Consider the following 22145-nt stretch of genomic DNA (forward strand, 5'->3'; position numbering starts at 1 on the left):
AAAAAATATTTTTTCGTTAATATTTGCTTTTTAACAATAAGATACAACAATTTTAATTTAAAAAAATTAAAAAAAGAAAGCAAAATGTTATTTGAAACAAAAATGCAGGCACTTTATTTCGCAAGCCTTTTTGATAAAACTTTAAAAAAATGAAGAGAGGGTGTAAAATTTACCACCACCTCATAAGTTAAAGGATATGATTCATAATTTCCACGTTCAAACGTACATATGTAATTGCATGTGACATAACCTCTATTAGTTTATATGTTTGTTGTTTTTAACAATATATTTATTTAAAACATTTTTAAATCACAATATATGTATATGTATATTTAATGCAATGAAATTAATTTTGTTATGATTTTTCTTTACTCTTTTTTGTTTTGTTTTTTTTTTATTTTGCACTCACACAGTGTTGTATTTCAAAATACAACTCTGTTATACACACGAAAATAGAACATGCTCTAATTGCCAAAAATGTCACGAGTAATACACATGTATTTTACATACACAAAGTTTCATATGGATCACACGGTATGTATATGTTTACATATGGAAAAATGTCCCAATACATGGCACAAAACACAAGCAATACATGCCGTCTGACCCCCCTTTAAACGGCTTTCTGTTGAAAGAGCATTTTCTGCTTTGCGTATTTTGTTGACTGAGAAAAGGTGCATCTTGGCGGACAATGCGTTTGCTAAAACATTGATTGTGAAACAAAATTCTTCATAATTAAAAAACACTCAATAAAAAACATCAATCTCATACCAAGCTTATTTTTTGCGACTTTAAAGGTTAAATTCAATGTATGTACTAATAAAATGCATCCAAGGTGGCGAAAGAAACTTCTTTTGAGTTATGAGCAACGAAAAAAATATATTCTTTAGAATAACTCTTATTAGGCAACTTAAAAACATACAAATTGAAAAAAAAAAAAGTTATGAGCAACGTAAAAAAATATAAATCGAAAATAAAAGTTATGAGCAACGAAAAAAATTATTTATTATGAATAACTCTTATTTGAAAACGTAAAAATTATTTTATGCCTAACTTTTTCAGTCTCAAAAAATTTAATAACAGTTATTTTTGGTCTCTGATATTAAATAATATTTCCCATAGTGCCTAGTTGTATTTTGTATAAAAAATCTTGTGTATGACAGTATTTTCTATAGAAATTTTTGAGTATGATGTTATTTGAACAATTGTTTTAATACCGAACAACGATTTTAAATTTCATTGCTGTTTGTAAGCTCCAATGTATAGCTTTTAATGTTGATCCTAAAAGTATGCTTTTAATTTTTTATATTACTAATTAAATTAATAACAAAATCTGTTGCATACTTTCTGCCTGAGTATAACAATTATTTTAAACCCAACAAACAAAAGCAAATCATATTTAAAGCTTTACTCATATCTTTTATACCAATAAAAGCGAAACATTTGTTCGTAATGGGTAAATTTAAGAACTACTGCACAGATTTAGAGATATTTGTATTTGTAACAGTATCAGCTTTGGTATTAAATCGATGTGTGAAATAATGCAGGCCAGGTTTAACATATAAATTAATATAAGGATAAAGAAATAAAGACTTTATTCTTTATGATGTCTAGAAAAATTGCAATTATGCAACGAAATTAAACAAAGGTGTATTTCATTTCATAGTTATTACTAAAAAATCTTTAATCTCATGCAATTTTAAATTGAAATGAAATATTAAAATTCCCAGGTCATATTTAAAAACAGTTTTGTATCATATTTTTAAGTGCTTCATTATTGATAAATTTATTCGAAATTGGAAAGGATCGCATTTGTATTATTACTGAAAATGACATTCACTTTGAAATATTTTCAAATATTGTTACTGGATACTTGAACACTTTGAAACCGAAATAAAAACTAGGTGACGAAACCTAATAGTTTTGCAAAACGGTTATAAATTATCTGCTGTTATAAACTCAAAATTAAAATATTTATAAAGAAACTCTGTTATTTTAATTTTATTTTTCTACCCTGTAAAAATTGAACAATTGTCTAACATAAATCTATGTGGTCTATTTGAAAGCATAATTGAATTTCTTTTTTCAATATATTTTAAAAACTTTAACAACAACTAATTTGCAACCCAATAATTATGATTACAACCTCCGCTAAAAGTTTCTGTCTCATTGGTAGAAAACTATTTAAAAGAAATCCGAACAATATCTATGACTTAATATCAAAACGTAAAGAACATCAAATACCTCAACATTTGAAGAACGTAGCACAAGAAACGAATCCTAATTTGGCACATATGGTGCAATATTACTATCATGCAGCAGCCCAGAAAATGGAACCATCTTTAATCAAAGAATTGGAACTGAAATATCCAAAAATGGATGAAAATCGCCGTAAGGCACGAGTAGCTGCCATTTTAAAATTAATGGGTATAGTAACGGCATGTTTGGAAGTGTCTTTTCCGATTATAAAAGGAGATGGAACGTATGAGATTATAACGGGTTACAGAGCTCATCACATAAAACATCGTTTGCCGGTTAAAGGAGGTAAGTTATTACAACTGTAATGGATACTAAATTTATATTTTAATTATTTGTTTAAGGTATACGTTTTGCCATGGATGTGGATGAAGATGAAGTCAAAGGTTTAGCCTATTTAATGACATTTAAATGTGCCTGTGTTAATGTACCATTTGGTGGATCCAAAGGCGGAGTACGCATAGATCCGAAAAATTATACATTAAGTGAATTGCAAACCATTACCAGACGGTACTGCATGGAATTGTTGAAAAAGAATATGATTGGACCCGGTATAGATGTACCGGCTCCAGATGTCAATACAAGTGAACGTGAAATGAGTTGGATAAGTGACCAATATTTGAAAACTTATGGTTTGTAAAATATTTTACATGTTAAATATTCATTATGCTGTTTATTTGTTAAAGGTCATAATGATATTAATGCCTTGGCTATTGTTACTGGTAAACCTGTTCATATTGGTGGCATTAATGGTCGTGCATCGGCTACTGGTCGTGGGGTTTGGAAAGCTGGCGATGTGTTTATTAACGATAAAGATTGGATGGATTTGGTTAAACTTAAGACAGGCTGGAAGGATAAGACTGTGATAGTCCAAGGTTTTGGTAATGTTGGTTCTTGGGCTTCAAAATTTGTGGTCGAAGCTGGGGCTAAACTGATTGGTGTACATGAATATGATGTTTCATTGTTTAATTCGGAAGGCATAGATCCAAATGTAAGTTTACAAAAACCACAAATATTATATAAATAGTATATAACGCATTTCCTGCTATTAGGATCTTATTGAATACAAAGCCGATAAGAAAACTCTTAAGGGTTATCCAAAGGCTGAGGAGAAACCGGCTGGCCTTTTACATGAAAAATGCGACATTCTAATGCCTTGTGCCACACAAAAAGTTTTAACAGCCGAGAATGCCGATAAGGTGCAAGCTAAAATCATTTTAGAAGGAGCCAACGGTCCCGTAACTCCGGCCGCTGATGAAATTCTTAAAAATAAGAACATACTTATGATACCCGATATGTATTGCAATGCTGGCGGCGTCACTGTATCGTATTTTGAATTTCTTAAAAATATCAATCACGTTTCATATGGAAAACTGTCAATAAAACGTGATAACTCAATGATACATGAAATTTTTAATTCCATAAATGAATCAATGGGTGATGGAAAGGTAAGTTAAAACTAGGGTTTCAAATCTTTCAAAATTATACTTGTTCAATGCAAATTGTTTTTTAGATGAAAATAAGCCCAAATGAAGCTTTGCAAAATATACGAGATTGCACTTCCGAGGCTCATATTGTTGACTATGGCCTACAAACTGTTATGGAAACGTCGGGTCGTGGTATTAAGGAAACTGCCAATGAATTTGCTTTGTGCAATGATTTAAGAACCGCAGCCTACATTTATTCCATTCAGAAAATATTTCGTGCTTTGGAAAGTTCCGGGATTTCCCAGCAATGAGAAGTTGAAGGAGGTGTTGTTTTATTTGAAAGAATATTAAACATGTTTTTTTTGTATTCAAATTTCTTTGAAACATTTAAATATATTAAACTATATCCTTTTTATATAAAGTATTACAACTGGAACCGGTCTCTACCCCGAGAACAAACATATCCAGGTCCCTTAGGCACAAAATAGACAATACATCAAAAACGAATTTTAAAATGAAAAAAAAATCTCTTAAAATATGGATATCAACGAATTTATACAGGAACTTCAATTGGAGCAAATTCATTAACTCCTCAGTAAAGTGAATGTCAAACTCCATATATAAAAAATTAATGAATCCAGCCTGTATAAAACTTTATATTAATAGCTTTCTCCATCAACAAAAAAAAAAAAACATAACTTCAACTCACCTAACATAGCTTCAACTAACACAAGAGTTGGGTTCTTCAATTGAACAAAGTGAAGTTGTTCAGTTGTTGGAGAAATCCGTTTACAAATTAAACAATTTTCACAGTGAAGGAGATTTTCAAGACATATGACAGAGTCTTGTATCAAAAGTGGTTAGTGGAATGACCTTTTAGCAGGACCCTGTCCCAGCATTTAAAGCAAAAATAACGAAACCTACTTAAAAAATACTTCCCCCAAGTTTATTTAAGGCCTTCTGGCTGTGCTTCAGAATCCTTTAGATTATAAATTGTAGTATGTGTTAAAGAACATGGTCTGCACTACCCATACCCAAATTTGGAATTCCTAAAATGTGGCCCTATCAGGTTAGTGGACAATTTTCATATGTATTTGATGCGTACTCCGATAGCCGGTTGGCTTGTCAGACTTCGGTCGTTAAATACTAATAAAAACATAATTTTTTAAAATCGTTTTATTTAACCACGAAATTCCAATACAAAATATAGTTAAAAATCAAAAACATTTTTGCACATTTCCAAATACCCGTTTTTCCTCCTTAAGCAAATTTTTTGGCTGCCAACACTCTTGAACGTGGCAAACGACACTGGCTAATGCTGTGCAAACGATACTGCATTTCTGGTTGATTCACCTTCTCATGTAATTTCTTTTTAGCCTCTTCCACTGTATGAACAACAACACCACCATCACCAGCATCATCCATGTTGAAGGCCTCACCTTCAGCACACTCGGGACATTGTTGCGTCAAAACGATCTCATTAATATCGGTGGGCCAATCACAGATTTTCTCGATTTGTTTAACAATATAGTCCCCAAAAGCTTTACTATCATCTTTCCGCTCCAAAACATAAACACTAGCGGTAATATCGAAAACACGACGTTCAAGGATCTTTAGGAAACGGCGAACATTGACCAGATCAACGTGGTTATGATTGCCGAGTAGTACCATAAGAGGCGAAGCATCGCTGTGACACATTTGAAACAAGTTTTCGATGCCTTGCAACAGGTTCTCCAAGCGTTGATCATTGGCTTCGCGCACCTTTTGCAATTCCTCGTTTTTCTTTTGTTTTTCGGCAAGAGTTTGTTCCAAACGTTCTATGGTGTCGGTTTGATCTTGTAAAGACTGCAAATTAGATTTCCTTAAAGAATCTATATCGCTGTACAAACGATTAACCGAGTTGGTGAGCAGGGTCATGTGATAACTTAGCTCATTGGCATAGTTAAAGTAGGAGTAGTAAAGACTCTCTTGTTGTTGAAATTTCTCAATGACCTTTTCGACATTTTGGGTTTGTGTATAGGCTTGTATCTTCTCCAGTATTTTATTATATAAATTAATTTTCTTTGCATGCTCACGTCGGAATTTATCTCGACGAGCGTACTCTTTGGGCTGCAAATCCGCTAGCGCTCTGGCTTTTCCTTTGGTGTCCATGAACTCAGTGGTATCAGCATCTGCTGCTATTTTACGCATAATGCCCTGCATTTCCACTTTACGCACATCGCGCTCCTTGGTTTCTCTCTTCATAATGTTATCGATTTTTTCATAAATATCGATACAATTATCAAAAGTACCCAAAGCATATTCAATCAAATCGATTAAATATTTCTTATCACTGTTGAGTTTCTGCACTAATTTGGTATAGGAATCATTGAAGAATGTTCGATGATTGAGTATTTGTATGAGTTCTTCCCTCAACTGAGCATTTGCAGCAGCAAAGCCGCATTCACGCCTCACTCCCACCTCCAATTGGTTTTCCAAAATCATCATTTTCTTGCGGGCTTTAGCCACATAAGCCTGATGCTGGGTTTCGGGCACTGTTTTACGATTAAGATCATACACCTGTTTATTTACTCGACTGATTTCACGCTCTAAATTAGCTATGGCAACTTTGAGTTTTCGCGTATCATCACCCAATGCCTCCTGACACTGTACATGACACTTGATATTCTTGAGCGAACGTTTATTGTCTCGTGTATGTGTCACGCCATTGGCCACCCATATCTGAGCACGCAAATCATCCTTTTCCATTCTGAGTTGTTCGATGGCATTCTGATAACTTGCTTCAATTATGGTCTCTTTGCGGGTTTTCAATTTCGTCGATAGGATTTTCTTGTACTCCCGTTGACGTTTGCCCAACTCCTTTTGCTTTGACAGATAAACTTCCAGAAAGTTCTTTTTCGCTAAATTATCCATGTTGATAACGATTCTTAGAGTTGCTTTATCAGTGGATTTAAATACTTTTTTTAATTTCGTTAAATTATTGTTAAAATTAAAATAGATTTTTATTAAAAAATATGTTTGGGTTTTAAAAATGTATTGCGGATTACAAAATTGTTATACAATTTGAAAAGCTGTTTTAGATTTTCTGACAACTGTAATTTACATTTAAATGTTTGGATTCGAAATTATTCAACCGGTGAAATGAATATAAACAAATTTGTCCCAAACGTTTTTGAATACTTATTGTACATATGGTCGATTTGTATAGAAATCACTTTCCGAAACCTAACCGTTTATAATAGTTCTTATAATATATTTATAGATTTTTTGGTAATTATTCGAACTTTTTATATATATAATTTGAAAGTAAATTTTTAATTAGGCTTAAGTTCATTTTTATTACAATTTATTTGTAATAATTCAAAGAATATCACTGAATACTACAATTTTAGACAATTGGCAAATTGGAATGCATTCCAATGATCAAATTATACCCGAAATTCCGGTTAAAAATTATTTTTCCCGATTTGATGAATTGAAAACTCAACACACATTTTAAGAATCTGCAAGGCTTTCACTATATTAATTTCGAATAAAATATATCAGTAAAGTTTGTATGTATATGAATCTATATATCTACTCAACTAATTTTGTTGGAATGGATCCCTAATATAAGGCTTTCTCCAATTTAATTACGATAATAAAGCTATCAGCATTACTTAGACGACCCATTTAATTAAAACATTAATTAGTTGTTAATTATTTAATACATACATATCTTAAATTTATTTAACAAATCTTAAAATTTCAATAGTTTATTTATATTCGTACTACTTAAAATGAAACTAAACTAAATGATATGAATATGAAATGTATAAAAAATATTTACAATTCTCAGTTTGACAAATGAATGTAATGAATGATTGATTTAAAACATACTTCACTAATTTACTTAATCCACTGCATTAGCCTAATCTATTAAACCCCGTAAAAATATTGCCAATAAACGTTCCCAAGCGATTATTAGTAAAACCTTGGGCGAAAGGAAAACGCGATTGTACTCGTTTGGGTAGTTCTATAGGGGGCTCTTCTGGTTTGGGATTTGCTTTACATCTATACATACGATTGACTTTTTCCACATCCATAGGTGAAAATCCATCACGTTGACCCATGGCATATCTTCCTTCGGGTTTCTAAATAGGGATATAGAGAGTTAAATGAATTTTAACACATATATTTTGAGAGAAGGCTAAAGGGACTTGGATTATATTCGGCGTTTTAAATTAAGTAACATTGCTTAATAATTTGGTATTTTACCAACTAATATTCTTAATTGCTAATGCAGAATTTCCCAATGAAATGGATATTTCATGGTGACATTGCAAGAGGAGCGTGTCCGTATTTGATAACTTTTATATGTTTATCCTTTCTCTTTTGAACGAGGTTTTTGTTTTTAATAACTTATATATCATTTTGAAGGGTACGTACATATCTGTCATTTATTCTCACTTAGTTATTGAACATTATAGTGTAAACAACAAAGTTTTTTTTTACTTTGAAAATGTCGACTTGATATACTTCACACCGATTGCTCACCAAAGCTTATGGTGAATGTGTTCCATCGGTTTCAACTTGCGAGATATGGTTGTGCGGTTCATAAGAAGTGACTTTGACACGGAAGACAAAGATCGCCCAGGTCAGCAAAAAAAGTTTGAAGACCAAGAATTGGAGGCATTACTCCATGAAGATATTGTCTCAACAAGAGCTTGCAAAATCATTGGGAGCAACTTAAGCAGCAATTTCAAAATGATTGCGAGTAGCAGGATGATTTTGTATGTCCAAAATGATGTTTGAATGCACCGAATCTTTACTTGCAATGATAAATGGATCCATTACGATAACACGAATATCCAATTTTGGGTTGATTCCTTCTTGGCCTCAAAAGATGAGCAGTTCTTTTGGCTCGGAATCCATATGTTGCCAGAAAGATGGAAATTCCAATTAAAATGTTTTAAAAAGAAACTAAAATTATTTTGTTCTGAACATTTTTTTAAGTCGAAATAATATTAAATTTTAACGGTCCAAATGTTTTTAAAGACTGGTTAGATTTGAAAAATGAAGCCATGTATAATGCATAGAGAATTTTTGGAAAGAAAGTTTGTAGAGAAAAATTATTTATCAGCAATCCATGTTTGCAGATCAATTCAGACCTGATTTTTGCAACATTGATTGTGTGTTATGAAATAACCGACACGTTCACCAGATATTAAGACTTTATAAATTCTATTCTACGTTTGAGCAACTAGTATTTAACCCAATTGTACAGATCAATACTATTTGTAGTTTTGGATAAACAACTGGATGATATCACAGTTTTCGGAACTGACAAGTAGTCTATCATCTTCTCTATTAATGTCCAGCTCATCATACAAATAGACACATGATATTATCACAGATACACAAACTTACCTTAGCCACTATCGTAGGTTGGCCATTGCTTGAGAAAGCATTAGGAGAATAGTGCATCACACTACCATAATCGTAGCCCACTCCAAAGGCAATCGTATTTGGCATCCTTTGAAAATTAGCCACAGCCATCCTTTGTACATTTTGCAATTGGATGGCCACATATGAATCGCGTTCTTTACGATTTTGTTCATGCAAGAAACCCAAAGCATGCATTAGTTCATGGATAGCGGTACCAGGTTTTGTTAGACAGCCAGGAGTTTGTAGATTTACTTCTTGCTTACCACCCACACGACCAATTGAAGACCAACAGCCCGAATTGCCTCTAACTATGGAAATATAATCAGACTCCATAGTGCGGGGTATAAAACGTATACAGGTTTTGGCATGATATTCATCTATAGCAAAGGCTATTATATCTAATTCCTCTTTGGTAAAAGCGCCCGCAATTTCGAAAGGTACTTCACCATCAGGCCAACGAGAAGTTTTTGAAGTCAAACCATTCTTAAGTATAAACGAACTTTGTGGCATTAAAATATCACCTTCCAAATAGGAACCCAATTCCTCGGGATTTAATGAGGTTTTATTCGGTTTAAACTCAGCCACTAAATTACCCGTTTTATTAAAATCCGGTTGACCATATAAAGATCGTCCATAAACACTTAGATCAATTAAATTTGCATCGTTATTTTCGGCAAGTTCATTAGAAACAACTTCAACTATTTCTGAATCATCATCGGTATCGGTAGTAGGATCATTGAATATTCCTTTAAAAATACCGAAAGTAAGAGGTATGCCCATAACATGACACCGAAACACACTGAGAACGGCTACTAACAATATTAATTTATTATCCATTTTATTGTCGACTGTTAAGGGTTTCTTTTAGATTTATTAATGTTCTTTTTTAAATCACTAGCCACAACTAAGTATAATTACGACTGCTTGTTTTAATTTATATACCCTCTGATTTCTTGATTCTTGACGACGTCACAATTTAAAGTCAACAATCAATCCCACCTCACACAATTAATGTCTGATAAGAATACAACTGCTGTGATCAGCAGGCACTTATGTCTGTCTATCTGTCTTACGGTCTACATGTCTTTCTTCTGTCTTGGCACTACAACTCGTCGTACTCATTGTACTATGGAGGAGCATTGGCCCAAAGAGTGTAAAAACACCTACAACAACCTTCATATATGTAGTTATACAGACAAGTATCGTGGTTATGTTTTATTTGTTTAAACAGCAGTTTAAAAAGCATTTAATTTAAATAAATATTTGTTCTATTTATTTTGTTGTTATTGTATAATTATTACTCGAACTTTGTTGTGGTTTCAATGCATAATTTCTCCAAAAATCAGTTTAGTTTATTATTGTTATTGTTTCAACATTCGCAAACTCATATAAACTTGACTCTTGTTAACTTGGCTGATAAGGTTAATGACTCCTGCACCTTTGGTTTCTATTGTATTGTTTTCTAATTAAAACATGTTTTACAAGTGTTTAAGTAATAATACATGGTTTTTCAATAAACATTTTAGATAAAGTTTTATTTGGCGAGTAATATTTAAAGTCATTAACTAAATACAGATGACAAACAGTTGTAATGAATTTGGAAACTCCCATACTTTTTTTCAAAAACAGTATGTTTTCGGTTATTGTTTGATAATATAGACATTATAGGTTTTATTGGAGGTTTATTATTACTATGGTTCAAGTTCAATTACAAGGTGTTTGCATTTTAAGAATAAACACTTGTAAGAAATAATATGCTGGAAATTTTCACGAATACTTTACAATCCTTGACAAGTTTACACGAACATGTAATTGAAAAATATATCAATTGAAGGTAAAGTAAATTTTGGAATTAAGTCACTGGGTCGGAGTTTTGTATTTACTTAATAAAATAAGGTTTGAATAAAACTTGTTTGTGCTGAATTTAATTACAATTAAACTTTTTCAGCCCAATTATGAATAAAAAATTCCGCGGGAGTTTGTTCCCCGGGAGTTTTTCGCATTGAATTTGAATCGGAAAAATGGGATAAGGGAAAAACCTCCCGGGGAATTTTTATTCATAATTGGGCTGTTTAAGTTTTGATTACCTATATGGACAGCAATATTTATTATAGAACAGTAGTATCAATAACAATAGCTATAGATGGAAGCAGATTTCACCGTTCCCGTATTCAATGATCTTCCAACGCCCTCCAACGTACAACAAGTTCCGCGAAACACAGCAGCAGCCGCTTGCTTCATTCCAGCTGGTTGATTATCCGTTTTTCCGCCGCACTTTCCAGCAAAAGCAGAGGGACTCGCAGATAAGATACGTAGTACCATCCCTTATGATCCAAAGATCCCACAGCTGAATCGTGATATCAGCTGGTTCTCTGAAGAACAGCAATTTAAGTTCAGGAGTTAGTAAGTTGTGGTCTATAGTTTGGTCTATCAGTAACTAATCTATGCAGCCAAACCATGCAAGGCGATTGGTCTAGATCAGTGGTGCCCGAAATCACAATTCCCTAGCACGCGTAATAGGGCAAGAAAATTCTGCTGACGTTACTTTGATACACATACACTATAAGCTTACTTGTGCGTTTTCTTATAATGATCATGTGTTTGTTGCATTGTTTTCATCTCACAGAACAAAATCAAATCAAATTCTCCGCTGTTTTACCAACACAACCATAGCTTTGATGGTATGTGTTCGGGCACCACTGGTCTAGATGGAATTTTAATACTAATGTGGAAACGCCTTGGCGAGTGGGAATTCGAGTACCAGACAATGGGTTTTAATCAGTCAGTGAGGATCCCGATTGTAACCAGGGTAGTAATTCCGATTCCCAAACCTGGGAAGGACGCTATTGAAGGTCAATCGTACAGTCCGATTTCCCTCTTTTCACCTGTCACAAAGACTCTTGAAGATCTTCTCCTCCCCCCGATGACTCGATACCTACCATCAGCTCGTTACCAGCATGGATTCCGCAAAATGCATAGCACCACCACAGATTTTACAGGATTTAAAGCAACAGAGGCATTCTGAAAGAACGATTTTCACAAGACCTGTCTAAGGCCTTGGGCGCCGAAAGCAACGTTATTCTCTTTAAAGATAATCTTCATTACCCATCAACTTAAATAGATTATCTCAGTGGCCGTCAGTCGTTCGTAGAGTTTTTAGATAAATGATCACCGTACCGTAGAGTCAAGGAGTTCCTTAGGGTTTGGTCCGGCACATCTCAAAACTCCCCGCACCACCTCAAGGATTGGACGTCATAGAATATGCGGACAACTGCAGCATTATGGCGACGGGTCATAAACATTGATAACCTATGTGATGTGGTCACCTTCGTTGAGTGATACCCAGTGGAGAAATATTTAAGCTGTCACATGCTGTATACAAATTACCTCGGAACACCATCTACAAGAGAAAACGAAGGTACTTTTAGTCTTGGGATGTCATCGGAGGAATCATTCAGGATCCATTGGAACGCAATTGGTATAAGTCAGCTTTAAACGACATTCATATAGATGCTATCAATACCGCGGTTAAAGGAAGCTGCATGAATGTCATACTTGGAGGTCGCCGCTGAAAAGAGTAATTCTGGCGCAACTGAGATCGGGGCTCAATGCTTACTGGTCCCGCATAGACCGTGCGTTCCCAATTGTATGCCCAGCATGTGGTCAGGCTACCGCCCACATATTCAACTATCCAGCCAATCCTACTTCACTTTGTCCAATGAATTTGTGGACCATCCCTTTTGAAGTAGCACAATTTCATGGCCTAGAGATTAAGATGTTACAACCAAAACAACAATAGTTGTAAAACGATCAGTTTTATTGCTTTCTAAATAATTAAATATAAAATGTTATTTATTTAAAATTAAAATATAATACTTTGGTATACAATATTTAAAATAATATAACTAAAATGTCATGATTATATACGCCGTGCCATGGATACAATGAAACTTTTCACAAATATCTATTTAAAACTTAAGCCGATGGATCATCGCCTAAACCTAAACCAGACAAAAGGCCACTAACAAAACTGTTAACCAAACTATTATCTACACCTTGAGCGCCAGGAATGGGTAATGGGGCTGGAGCAGGGACAGGAAATGGAGCAGGGACAGGAACTGGTGCAGGTGCTGGGGTTGGAACAGGAGCTGGAGCTCCACCATAACCGCAATCATACATTTTATTAAGTTTTTCTACATCAAAAGCAGAGAAACCATCACGCTGGCCCATTTTAGTTCTACCCATGTTTTGCTGGAAATTAAACGAATTTCAAAGTTAAACTACTAAATTAAAATGCAAAAAACCATTTACTTACCATAGGAACAATAGTAGGACGGCCATTGGTGGAGAAAGCACTGGCTGAATAATGCATAACACTGCCATAATCGTAGGGTACTCCAAACGCCAAGGTCTTAGCAGCTCTATCAAAGTTAGACATGGCACTGGGTTGGATGTTTTGGTATTGAATGGATACAAAGGTGTCACGTTCCTCACGATTTTGTTCATGCAAGAAACCCAAAGCATGCATAAGTTCATGTATGGCCGTACCAGGTTTAGTTAAGCAACCAGGCGATTGCAAATTCACTTCCTGTTTGCCACCAACACGTCCTACCGACGACCAACACCCAGAATTGCCACTGACAATTGAGACATAGTCCTGTTCGTTGCTGCGTGGCACAAAACGTATGCAAGTACGACGATGATATTCACGTATAGCATGTTCAATTATGGACATATCACGTGCATTAAAATTACCACGAATTTCGTAGGGCACAATACCCTGAGGCCAGCGAGAACTTTGCGTGGTGAGACCATTTTTCATAGTGATCTTTTGTTTGGGTATTAAGATATCGCCCTCCAAATAGGTACCCAATTCTTCGGGGTTAACTGCAAATGCTTCAGGTGTATAATTGGCCACCATATGCGCTGTATGCTGATCATCTGGTTCTCCAAACATGGCAGAGCCATAGAAACTCAAATCAATTATATCTTTGTAATGTTGAGCTACATTTGTTAGACTATTGGAATTAACTTCCACAATTTCTTCTTCATCGCCGATTTGGGGTATCAAAGGAACACTCCAAACTTGTGCTACTACCAAAACTAATACAATTGCTGAGAGTTTAAACATTTTGTTTGGTATTTCTTAACAAAGTTGTTTTTCCTTAAGCTTGTTTTCAGCTTTGGTTGAATTCTGTATTTTCCCTCAAAATCATATTGCTATTTATATGTTCACAGCGGGTTGTCTAGTCCACTTTTCGTATATTTAACATTATTATCTTAATGTTATTTTCGGCTAAAAAATTAAATTCACCTTTTTGCTGAAATGTCTTTATTATTTTCCCACACTTGGCAAATAAACGGCAAATTTCTGTTGAACTTTCTTATCGTTCATTAATTATTTATTTTTTTATTTTAGCTTTAATTATTATTTTTTTGTTCGTTTTAAAAACAACTATTTACTGACCTTCATTTAAATATTTTGATCCCTTTTGTTTCATGTTTAAATAAAATATTTCATTATCACAGTTCTAACAATTGTTTAAATAGTTAAATTATACAAGTTTCTTTTTATTTATATGCATATGCCGACTTGTAGTAGTGAATGCGAATATTTTGGATATCATTATTTGTTAGCTTATTCTGATAAATTATTTTAAATTAATTTGAAATTAAACTTAATTAAAATTAATTTAAAATACGGGTTAATAAATATTTTTCCGATTTTGACTCATTGTAGGTCCAACTTACTATGGTCTTATATACGTCGTTGCAAAGGTCTTTAAAATATCTATCATTAGATATCCATATTGTCTATATTAATGACTTAGTAATCCAGATATAGGTCAAAAATAAGTCAAAAATGGAGGTTGTCCTGGTTTATTCCTCATATCTCAGCCATTTGTGGACCGATTTTGCTGATTTTAAATATAAACTTCTCGAAAGCATGTCTGACAGAATTATTGAAGATTTGGATCCCGAAGATATCTGGGGTCTTCAGATATCTTCGGGATCCAAATCTTCTCACGAAGATGAAGGGTATAAAAACAAAAAATAACTAAACTATTGTTCACACCATGAGTTCATTACTGCAGAAAATGAATACTCTCAATGTTCAATGGGTGAGCTAGCAATGTCTGTTATGAAACAGAATTGAATCGAGACTTGGGTCTTATATCATCTTATTATACAGAATTCCCTGAGGAACTGAGGAAAACAACACATATAATATCGGATATCATTTGAAAGAACTCTTCAAGCCGCATACAACTTTATATTTGTCTTGTCCAAGTTTACCCTTAATATAGAGATATTCCATACTTTATATGATTTTTCAAGTTTTTTTTGGAAGGCCTTATTCATAAACAATTTTTAAATTAAAACAACGTTTTAATATAAAAAATGATTTTTTTGATTCCAGTCCAGTTGTAACTAGACACAAAGTATTTTGGGAGACATCCTAAAACAAACCAAAGCTTATATTGAGGAGGTAACAAAATAACTTTTTGCCTGAACTGAATTGAGTCGCTCTAGTATAAAACATTAAAAATATTTATGCATTAAGGCTGAAAGGACATTTGGATGTGTCAGAAGCCAATAGGCCTAACTCCACTTTTCGAAAATTTCTCATTTTTGTTATATTACTACCTAATAAGTTGTGAACTCTTTGAAAATTATTTTTTACTTCTATTATTTGTTCATTAAAAAATATGATTTTATTCAGAAGCTATTCCAATTAACTCCACTTTAATTAAGCGCATTGATTTACTCAAGCGAAACTTCACAAGTTTTTTGAAATTTTCTAAAATTAACCAAATCGTGGGAATCTCCTCCCCACCTTTTCTTCCTGTTGAATACCAAAATTAATGGCAACAATAAAAAATTACAAATTTCATTCAAAATTTAAAATTCTACACCAAAACGACAAGAAATAATTAAATTAGCTATCGGTCATAGATAGAGGAAATGCGTCCGAAGTAATTTATGTTTTTACCTTCAATTTGGAAAAATCTTTAATTTTCCCAAGTTATCCACCTCTGTGGCATATTATAAACAAAATTTATATATGTACAATTTTGGTTGTCATGATTTTAATAGTGATGTATGTATATATGTATATCTGGCCGAAGACTTAAGATTCTCGTGGATACCAAGAAATATCTTCTTATCTACAATATCAACACTCACAAAGAATTTCTATCAATGAAATTAAAAAAAAAAACATAGAGCAACCTCTACTGTTCAGGAAACTTATTAAAAAAAACTTTTTTATTTCAGAAATTTAATTCTTAAAATATGATTTAATATGTTTTTTTACTTTTTATCATTTTAATAAATTTTGGAAATCGATTATTCAAACATCACTAATTTACTCTAATTTTTATTTTGTGGAGTTAGGCTAAACTTCTGACACATCCATTTAATGGGGACTAGTTAAAATACTGGTTCGATTGCAATCAGTATGCAATAGGTAACTAACTGAGAGCCAAAAACATAGTCTGTTGTCAAAAACCTAATTTATTAGCACCTAATTCTGGGTCGAAATACCGAGTAAAATTTATCGTAATTTTCTTATTTGAGATTATGTCATTCGGTGGTATCGATCTAGAAATTTAGTACATTTTATCGAACTCAAAATTAATGCTGCCCTTGATCAAACATGTTTTTATATAAATTTCAAAACATTGATCATAGATCCTAAAAATATTCCGAGCTCTAGCTATGCCCGTCTGTTGTAGGAGGAAGAAATAAAGGAGATGTAATTTTCCCCAAATATTATCTGTTGATCAGAACTTTTTGGTATTGAAAATGAACAAAATCACTTAAAAAAAACACATGATATTTAAAAATGTCGGTACGAGTTTTAAAAACAATTAAAACACTATAAGACCTAAACAAGGAGACCTAGAAAAATTTACTACTAATAGCTGAGTTATTACTTAATAAATTAGGTTGAAACCGTAAAAAGTTGTGGATACAAATATAGGAAAATCTTTGTTCAGACTTACTACTTAGTAGTACTTACATATTTTGTTCCCGATAACAAGGTGAAATTTACCATAGATAGTCTCTAGTATTAGAAAATATAAAATTTTAACAAATCGGGTGAACCATGATGGTTATTGTCAAGAAATCATTTTCGAAATACAATATATACAGCATACAAATTCGAACAAGGTTTCTTACAAAACAAGTTACATAGATAAATGTTTTTATACAAAAGCACAAACATCGTATTATATTGGTGCCGAATTTAATAATCTTACTTGTTTATAATAAAACTGGCAGGAAAATTATGGAAACTATTTCTATAGTAAAAGTTATTCTCAAATAATTTCATAAATCATTTTACATTATTTTAGTTTTTGTTCAAATTTAAGGATTCTAAACATTTTATTAAATACAATAAATACTCTCACATATAAAATAAAATAATTAAAAAAAATCGTACCTTTACCTCCTACACATTAACATCACTAGCGCCTTTCTAAATATCCATGTTCATGGCCATAATAAGATTTGGATCAATATCATCTGAATTCGCTGAAATATCTTCATCGTCGAATTTCAACTTCATACCAGTGTATTTCATTGTGGCTGATTCTTCCTCTTCAATGGGTGGGAATAAATTGGGATATTTTGTGGTAGGATAAGATGAACTGCTACTACTATTCCACGATGATTTGCCATATATGTCATCAAGTACAGACTCCTCGTCCATGAAATCTTCTATGCAGGTTTTTAGAATGGTGGAGGTAACAATACAGTCACGATTTAAGGCCAAACTTTTGTGGAAATATGTAATGGCCTCTTCCAAATTGTCCATAAGGGCATAAACGAAACCAATAGCAGTATAGGTTTGTGGAGTTTGTGGTTTTAGTAGTAAAGCCTAGTAATAAATAAATTTAATTTGGTATGATTATAGAGAGAGATTTTTATGGCAATAATCTTACATATTGATGGAACTCCAAGGCTTCTTTATATTTCTTATTTTTACGACAACAGTGGCCCAAATTATTAAATAAAGGTTCCCATCTAGATGACACCTCTTCTCTATTTTTTTGAGCTCGAGTTTTAACAATATCAGCAGTCGTGCGAAAAACTTCTTCGGCACTTTCATAACTTTTAAAATATAAAATGAAATAGTTTACTTATCAAATAAGTATTTAGTGTTATTAAGAGAAAAACTTACTACTCATATTCATATTTTATAACACCCAACTCATGCAATACAAATACATCTAAAGGTGCTATGGACATGGCTTGATAAAAGAATTTCTCTGCCAGTTCCAAGTTTTTCGTTAAACCACATTCAACACCAATATACAGCAGGGGTAAATGACAGCCACGCATTAGTTGTGTGGCTTTAAAATAAGCAGCCATGGCCTACCATTAAATTATTTTAATATTTAGAAATATTTTCATAATGTAAACAAATAAAACTTGTTCACCTGATCATGTTCATTTTCTTTTGCAAAAGAATGGCCATACGCCAACCAGGCAGGACCATATAAACGATCTAAAGATGTTGCTTTTGACAAATAACGTCTAGCCGGATCACTTTTGCCTATAAGATCGTAATAACAGCCCACCGCATACCAGGAAATGGCCTTATCAGGATAACGATCTACTAGTTTATGAGCTACATAGAAAAGTTCTGAAAATAAATATAAAAACAAAATAATAAATAATTTAATGCAAGTGTCTTGAGTAACATACTATTGGAATCCGCAAATTCTACCAAACAACCGATTTGTAGTGTTAGAGCGGCATTATGATATGGATCTATTTTAAGCAACCTGCACAGAAATTAATAATTTTAAATTTTTAAAACAAAATTATAATTTTTAAGTTTCCTACTCATTTAAAATTTTAAAACTCTTTTTGTATTCACAATCATAGAAGAGTTTTTCCGCTTCGGCAGCCATCACATCAGTACTCTTCTCTATGCGAGTCATACAAGACGATAAAGCCAATGCATTTGAAGTATCAACGGCATCTTTACTACGATTTTTACCCGGTGTCTCCATATGAGAACGTTGAGAATCATTGATTAGGGAGGAGGCCCGTGTTAAACTCACTTGCAAGGAGAAGGGTGGTATTTTTAAATCTTCCAAAACTTTATTGGCTGGTGACATAATTTGAGTTTGTTTGGGTGTTATAATTTTGGGTAAGCCCTTTTTATGAATACTGGCATCCGAGGCACGAGTACTTTGTATCTTTTCAGTTAACTCTTTGATCGACTTAAACGTGCCAACATTTCCTATGGGTGTTTCTTCGGCATTGGTGTGCTTAAAAATTAAATGACGTTAGAATATATAAATTTATTTTAAATATGTGATTTGTTCCAGTACTAGTCAGATCTTTAGATTTTAGTTTGAATTAATCAGAAAAATAATGAAATGTACAGCCCAATTATTAAAAAAAATTCCCCGGGAGTTTTTCCCTTTTCGTTTTTTTAACATAGAATTTGAATAGGAAAAATGAGAAAAGGGAAAAGACTCCCGGGGAATTTTTTTTTCATAATTGGGCTGGTAATGAAATTTATATAGTAAATCCTGCACATTTGTCAAGGACTGGAACAAAAATATTAACTTACTGGTCCTATTGATTCATAATATTTCTTCAATTGTGTTTCATATAATTTGGTTATTAACTTGGCATCGGACTCTGATGATTGGTGTTCGAGAGGTAAGTGTTGCATCAATTCTTTTTCTTTATAAATAATACAAAGGTTATAATAAAATATTCAAAACTACATTTTAAATAAAAATAAAAAAATAAAGAATTCATTCTATTATTTCAGAACGAAAATATTCTTCAATAAAACATTTGTTTTGTAAAATATGTAATTACATTGTAAGTACGTGAAAATGATACACCTAAACGCTGATACCAAAACTTAAATCTCGGTCTATTTATTTTAACAGACCTCTTTCTGATTCCGAAATTAGTTTCTTGATATTTCGTATGCTTTTTGAGATATTAAGCATAATAAGAGCTATGACCAATTATGAACCGATTGTTATCTATAAAATCTAGACTATTATAAGATTAAAAATCATTAAAGTGATTTTTAATTATGGACCGATTTTCATAAAATTTGGTGATATCATTTTTTCTAATATAAAGTTTATTAACGTTGAATTTTATACTAACACCGACATATTGAAGACATTAATCAGTTATTATGGGAAGACATTTATGTGCGAACTAGGTGAAATCATTAGCAGATTTTAATAATTTTATATAGATTTCAACATTGGGCCTAAAAAAGCTTTAGTACCAAATTTTATCGAATTGTCTCCCACTATGGTAGTCTAGGGAATAAAACTTCTTAGTATCATTTATATTAATCTAGTCTACAAAAATATCTAGCTCTTAACCTTCCATACCTTATATTAATGAAACCTGATGCTAATTTTAAAAAAAACTTACCTTCCCAACCCATTAACATTTCATGTTGCACCAATGCATCCAAGGCCTCAAAGCAATAAACCGATTTGTGTAAAGCCTGCACATAATAGTCCATAGCTAAGCCACGGTTATCCATGGCTTCATATATTTTGCCTTTTAAAAAGCTTATAGAAGCTAAAATTTCCTAAAATAAAAATGATCATGTACAAATAGTTCTGTTTCATCTTCAAACAACTTACATTTTTTACACTGTCTTCACCAAACAACATAGTGGGTGCTTCCATGCCACCACCATCCAAAGGCTGATTTATTAGTGAAGAAGCCAAATATTCTATATCCACCGTATTAATAACAACAATGGCCTCATTAAATTCCTTTGCCTCGTACAGAGCTTCCAACAGCAAATTGTAACAGGGAATATGAGACTTTTCTAACTTGTGCAACCGTATGGTATGGGCAGCACGATGATATTCCTTCAACAAAAACATACACTGTGCCTGACAGTACACATCCTTGGGATCATTTTGACTGAGACAACAAACCTTTTCCGCCCAAAAGAGTGCCGACTGGTAGCGTCTCATATCAATGAATTGCTTCACCAATTTTCGATAATGTTCCACATCGATGATGCCATTTAATTCGCTTGTACTACTGTTACGCATTTCACTGTCACCAGTCATAACTTAAACTGTTTAATATCACAAATAATTGACTTATTAAATCGATTTTAATTTGTTTATTTGCAAATCAAAAACAATTTAAATAAATTTGCGGTCTTTTGAGTCGAGTGCAACAGAAAATTTATTTCTCCCAAACGAACTGTCAAAATTGTGTAGACTAATCAGCTGTTGGCATACTTTGCGCGTGTGGCATCTCTCGCAATAAAAGAACACAGAACATGGTTGTGAAGCGTACAATGAAAATTAACAAGAAATAATGTTTTAAGGAATTGCCAATTAATTGTGTTAAACAGGGACCGTAACAATTATAAGCAGGGACATAACTGTTATAACCAATATTGGAAAAAATCCTGAAATAATTGTTTATCAAGAATTTTTGAAAAATGGTCCCTGAATAACAGTTAAAAATAACCAATATTATTTTGGTCTTTGGTAACCATTATAAACGATTTTTATTTTATTTGGTCTTCAATAACCATTATGATAGATTTTTATTTTTTTAGGTCTTTAATAACCATTATAAAAGATTTTTATTTTTTTTGGTCTTCAATAACCATTATAAAATATTTTAATTTTTTTAGGTATTTGATAACTATTATAAAAGATTTTTATTTTTTTTTGGTCTTCCGTAAACATTATGAGTACCAACAAAGTTTTTTGGTCGCATGGACCTGGTTTTCTTGTATTTTAAAATAGACAGAGAAAGATAAATTGGTTCAGAATTTCATAAGAATCAAGAATATTTATGACTATAAACAGTTTTCTTTTAAAATGTGCAATATGTGGGAGCTATGGCTAATTATGGACCAATCGGCATAAAATTAAGTGACATGTCTTCTGTATATATGAAAGTTATTTGTGCTAAATTTTATTTGAATACCAACTTTTTTAAGAAATCTATACTCGTTAAAATGCTTTTCGGAAGTGGGACTTGTAT

The 22145-nt window shown here is 32.7% G+C and overlaps 5 protein-coding genes across 5 annotated transcripts; 1 reads left to right on the forward strand and 4 right to left on the reverse strand.

Moving 5' to 3' along the window:
• Positions 1-2085: 2085 nt before the first annotated feature.
• Positions 2086-3998, forward strand: bb8 (big bubble 8). The gene is made up of 5 exons (XM_065509466.1): positions 2086-2544; positions 2601-2888; positions 2943-3247; positions 3309-3704; positions 3770-3998. Exons 1-5 carry the CDS (start codon positions 2136-2138, stop codon positions 3992-3994), a joined length of 1623 nt encoding a protein of 540 aa, XP_065365538.1. The 5' UTR covers positions 2086-2135; the 3' UTR covers positions 3995-3998.
• Positions 3999-4879: 881 nt separating this feature from the next.
• wam (wampa) lies at positions 4880-6746 on the reverse strand. The gene has a single exon (XM_065509472.1). It carries the CDS (start codon positions 6594-6596, stop codon positions 4944-4946), a length of 1653 nt encoding a protein of 550 aa, XP_065365544.1. The 5' UTR covers positions 6597-6746; the 3' UTR covers positions 4880-4943.
• Positions 6747-7533: 787 nt separating this feature from the next.
• Positions 7534-9970, reverse strand: LOC135963996 (zinc metalloproteinase nas-4-like). The gene is made up of 2 exons (XM_065516039.1): positions 9093-9970; positions 7534-7816 (listed from the first exon to the last, which is right to left on the reverse strand). The coding sequence occupies exons 1-2, from the start codon at positions 9945-9947 to the stop codon at positions 7589-7591; spliced, it is 1083 nt and encodes a 360-aa protein (XP_065372111.1). The 5' UTR covers positions 9948-9970; the 3' UTR covers positions 7534-7588.
• On the reverse strand, positions 7676-21313 carry Cdc16 (cell division cycle protein 16). Its single transcript, XM_065516038.1, has 10 exons — positions 20768-21313; positions 20550-20712; positions 19711-19826; positions 18972-19402; positions 18831-18910; positions 18563-18768; positions 18304-18497; positions 18065-18233; positions 17563-18000; positions 7676-7816 (listed from the first exon to the last, which is right to left on the reverse strand). The coding sequence occupies exons 1-9, from the start codon at positions 21206-21208 to the stop codon at positions 17599-17601; spliced, it is 2202 nt and encodes a 733-aa protein (XP_065372110.1). The 5' UTR covers positions 21209-21313; the 3' UTR covers positions 7676-7816; positions 17563-17598.
• On the reverse strand, positions 13086-14732 carry LOC135958580 (hatching enzyme 1.2-like). Its single transcript, XM_065509478.1, has 2 exons — positions 13426-14732; positions 13086-13361 (listed from the first exon to the last, which is right to left on the reverse strand). The coding sequence occupies exons 1-2, from the start codon at positions 14239-14241 to the stop codon at positions 13086-13088; spliced, it is 1092 nt and encodes a 363-aa protein (XP_065365550.1). The 5' UTR covers positions 14242-14732.
• Positions 21314-22145: the final 832 nt, after the last annotated feature.

Source organism: Calliphora vicina, chromosome 1 (genome assembly GCF_958450345.1).
Source record: "Calliphora vicina chromosome 1, idCalVici1.1, whole genome shotgun sequence".
Taxonomy (NCBI): Eukaryota; Metazoa; Arthropoda; class Insecta; order Diptera; family Calliphoridae; genus Calliphora; species Calliphora vicina.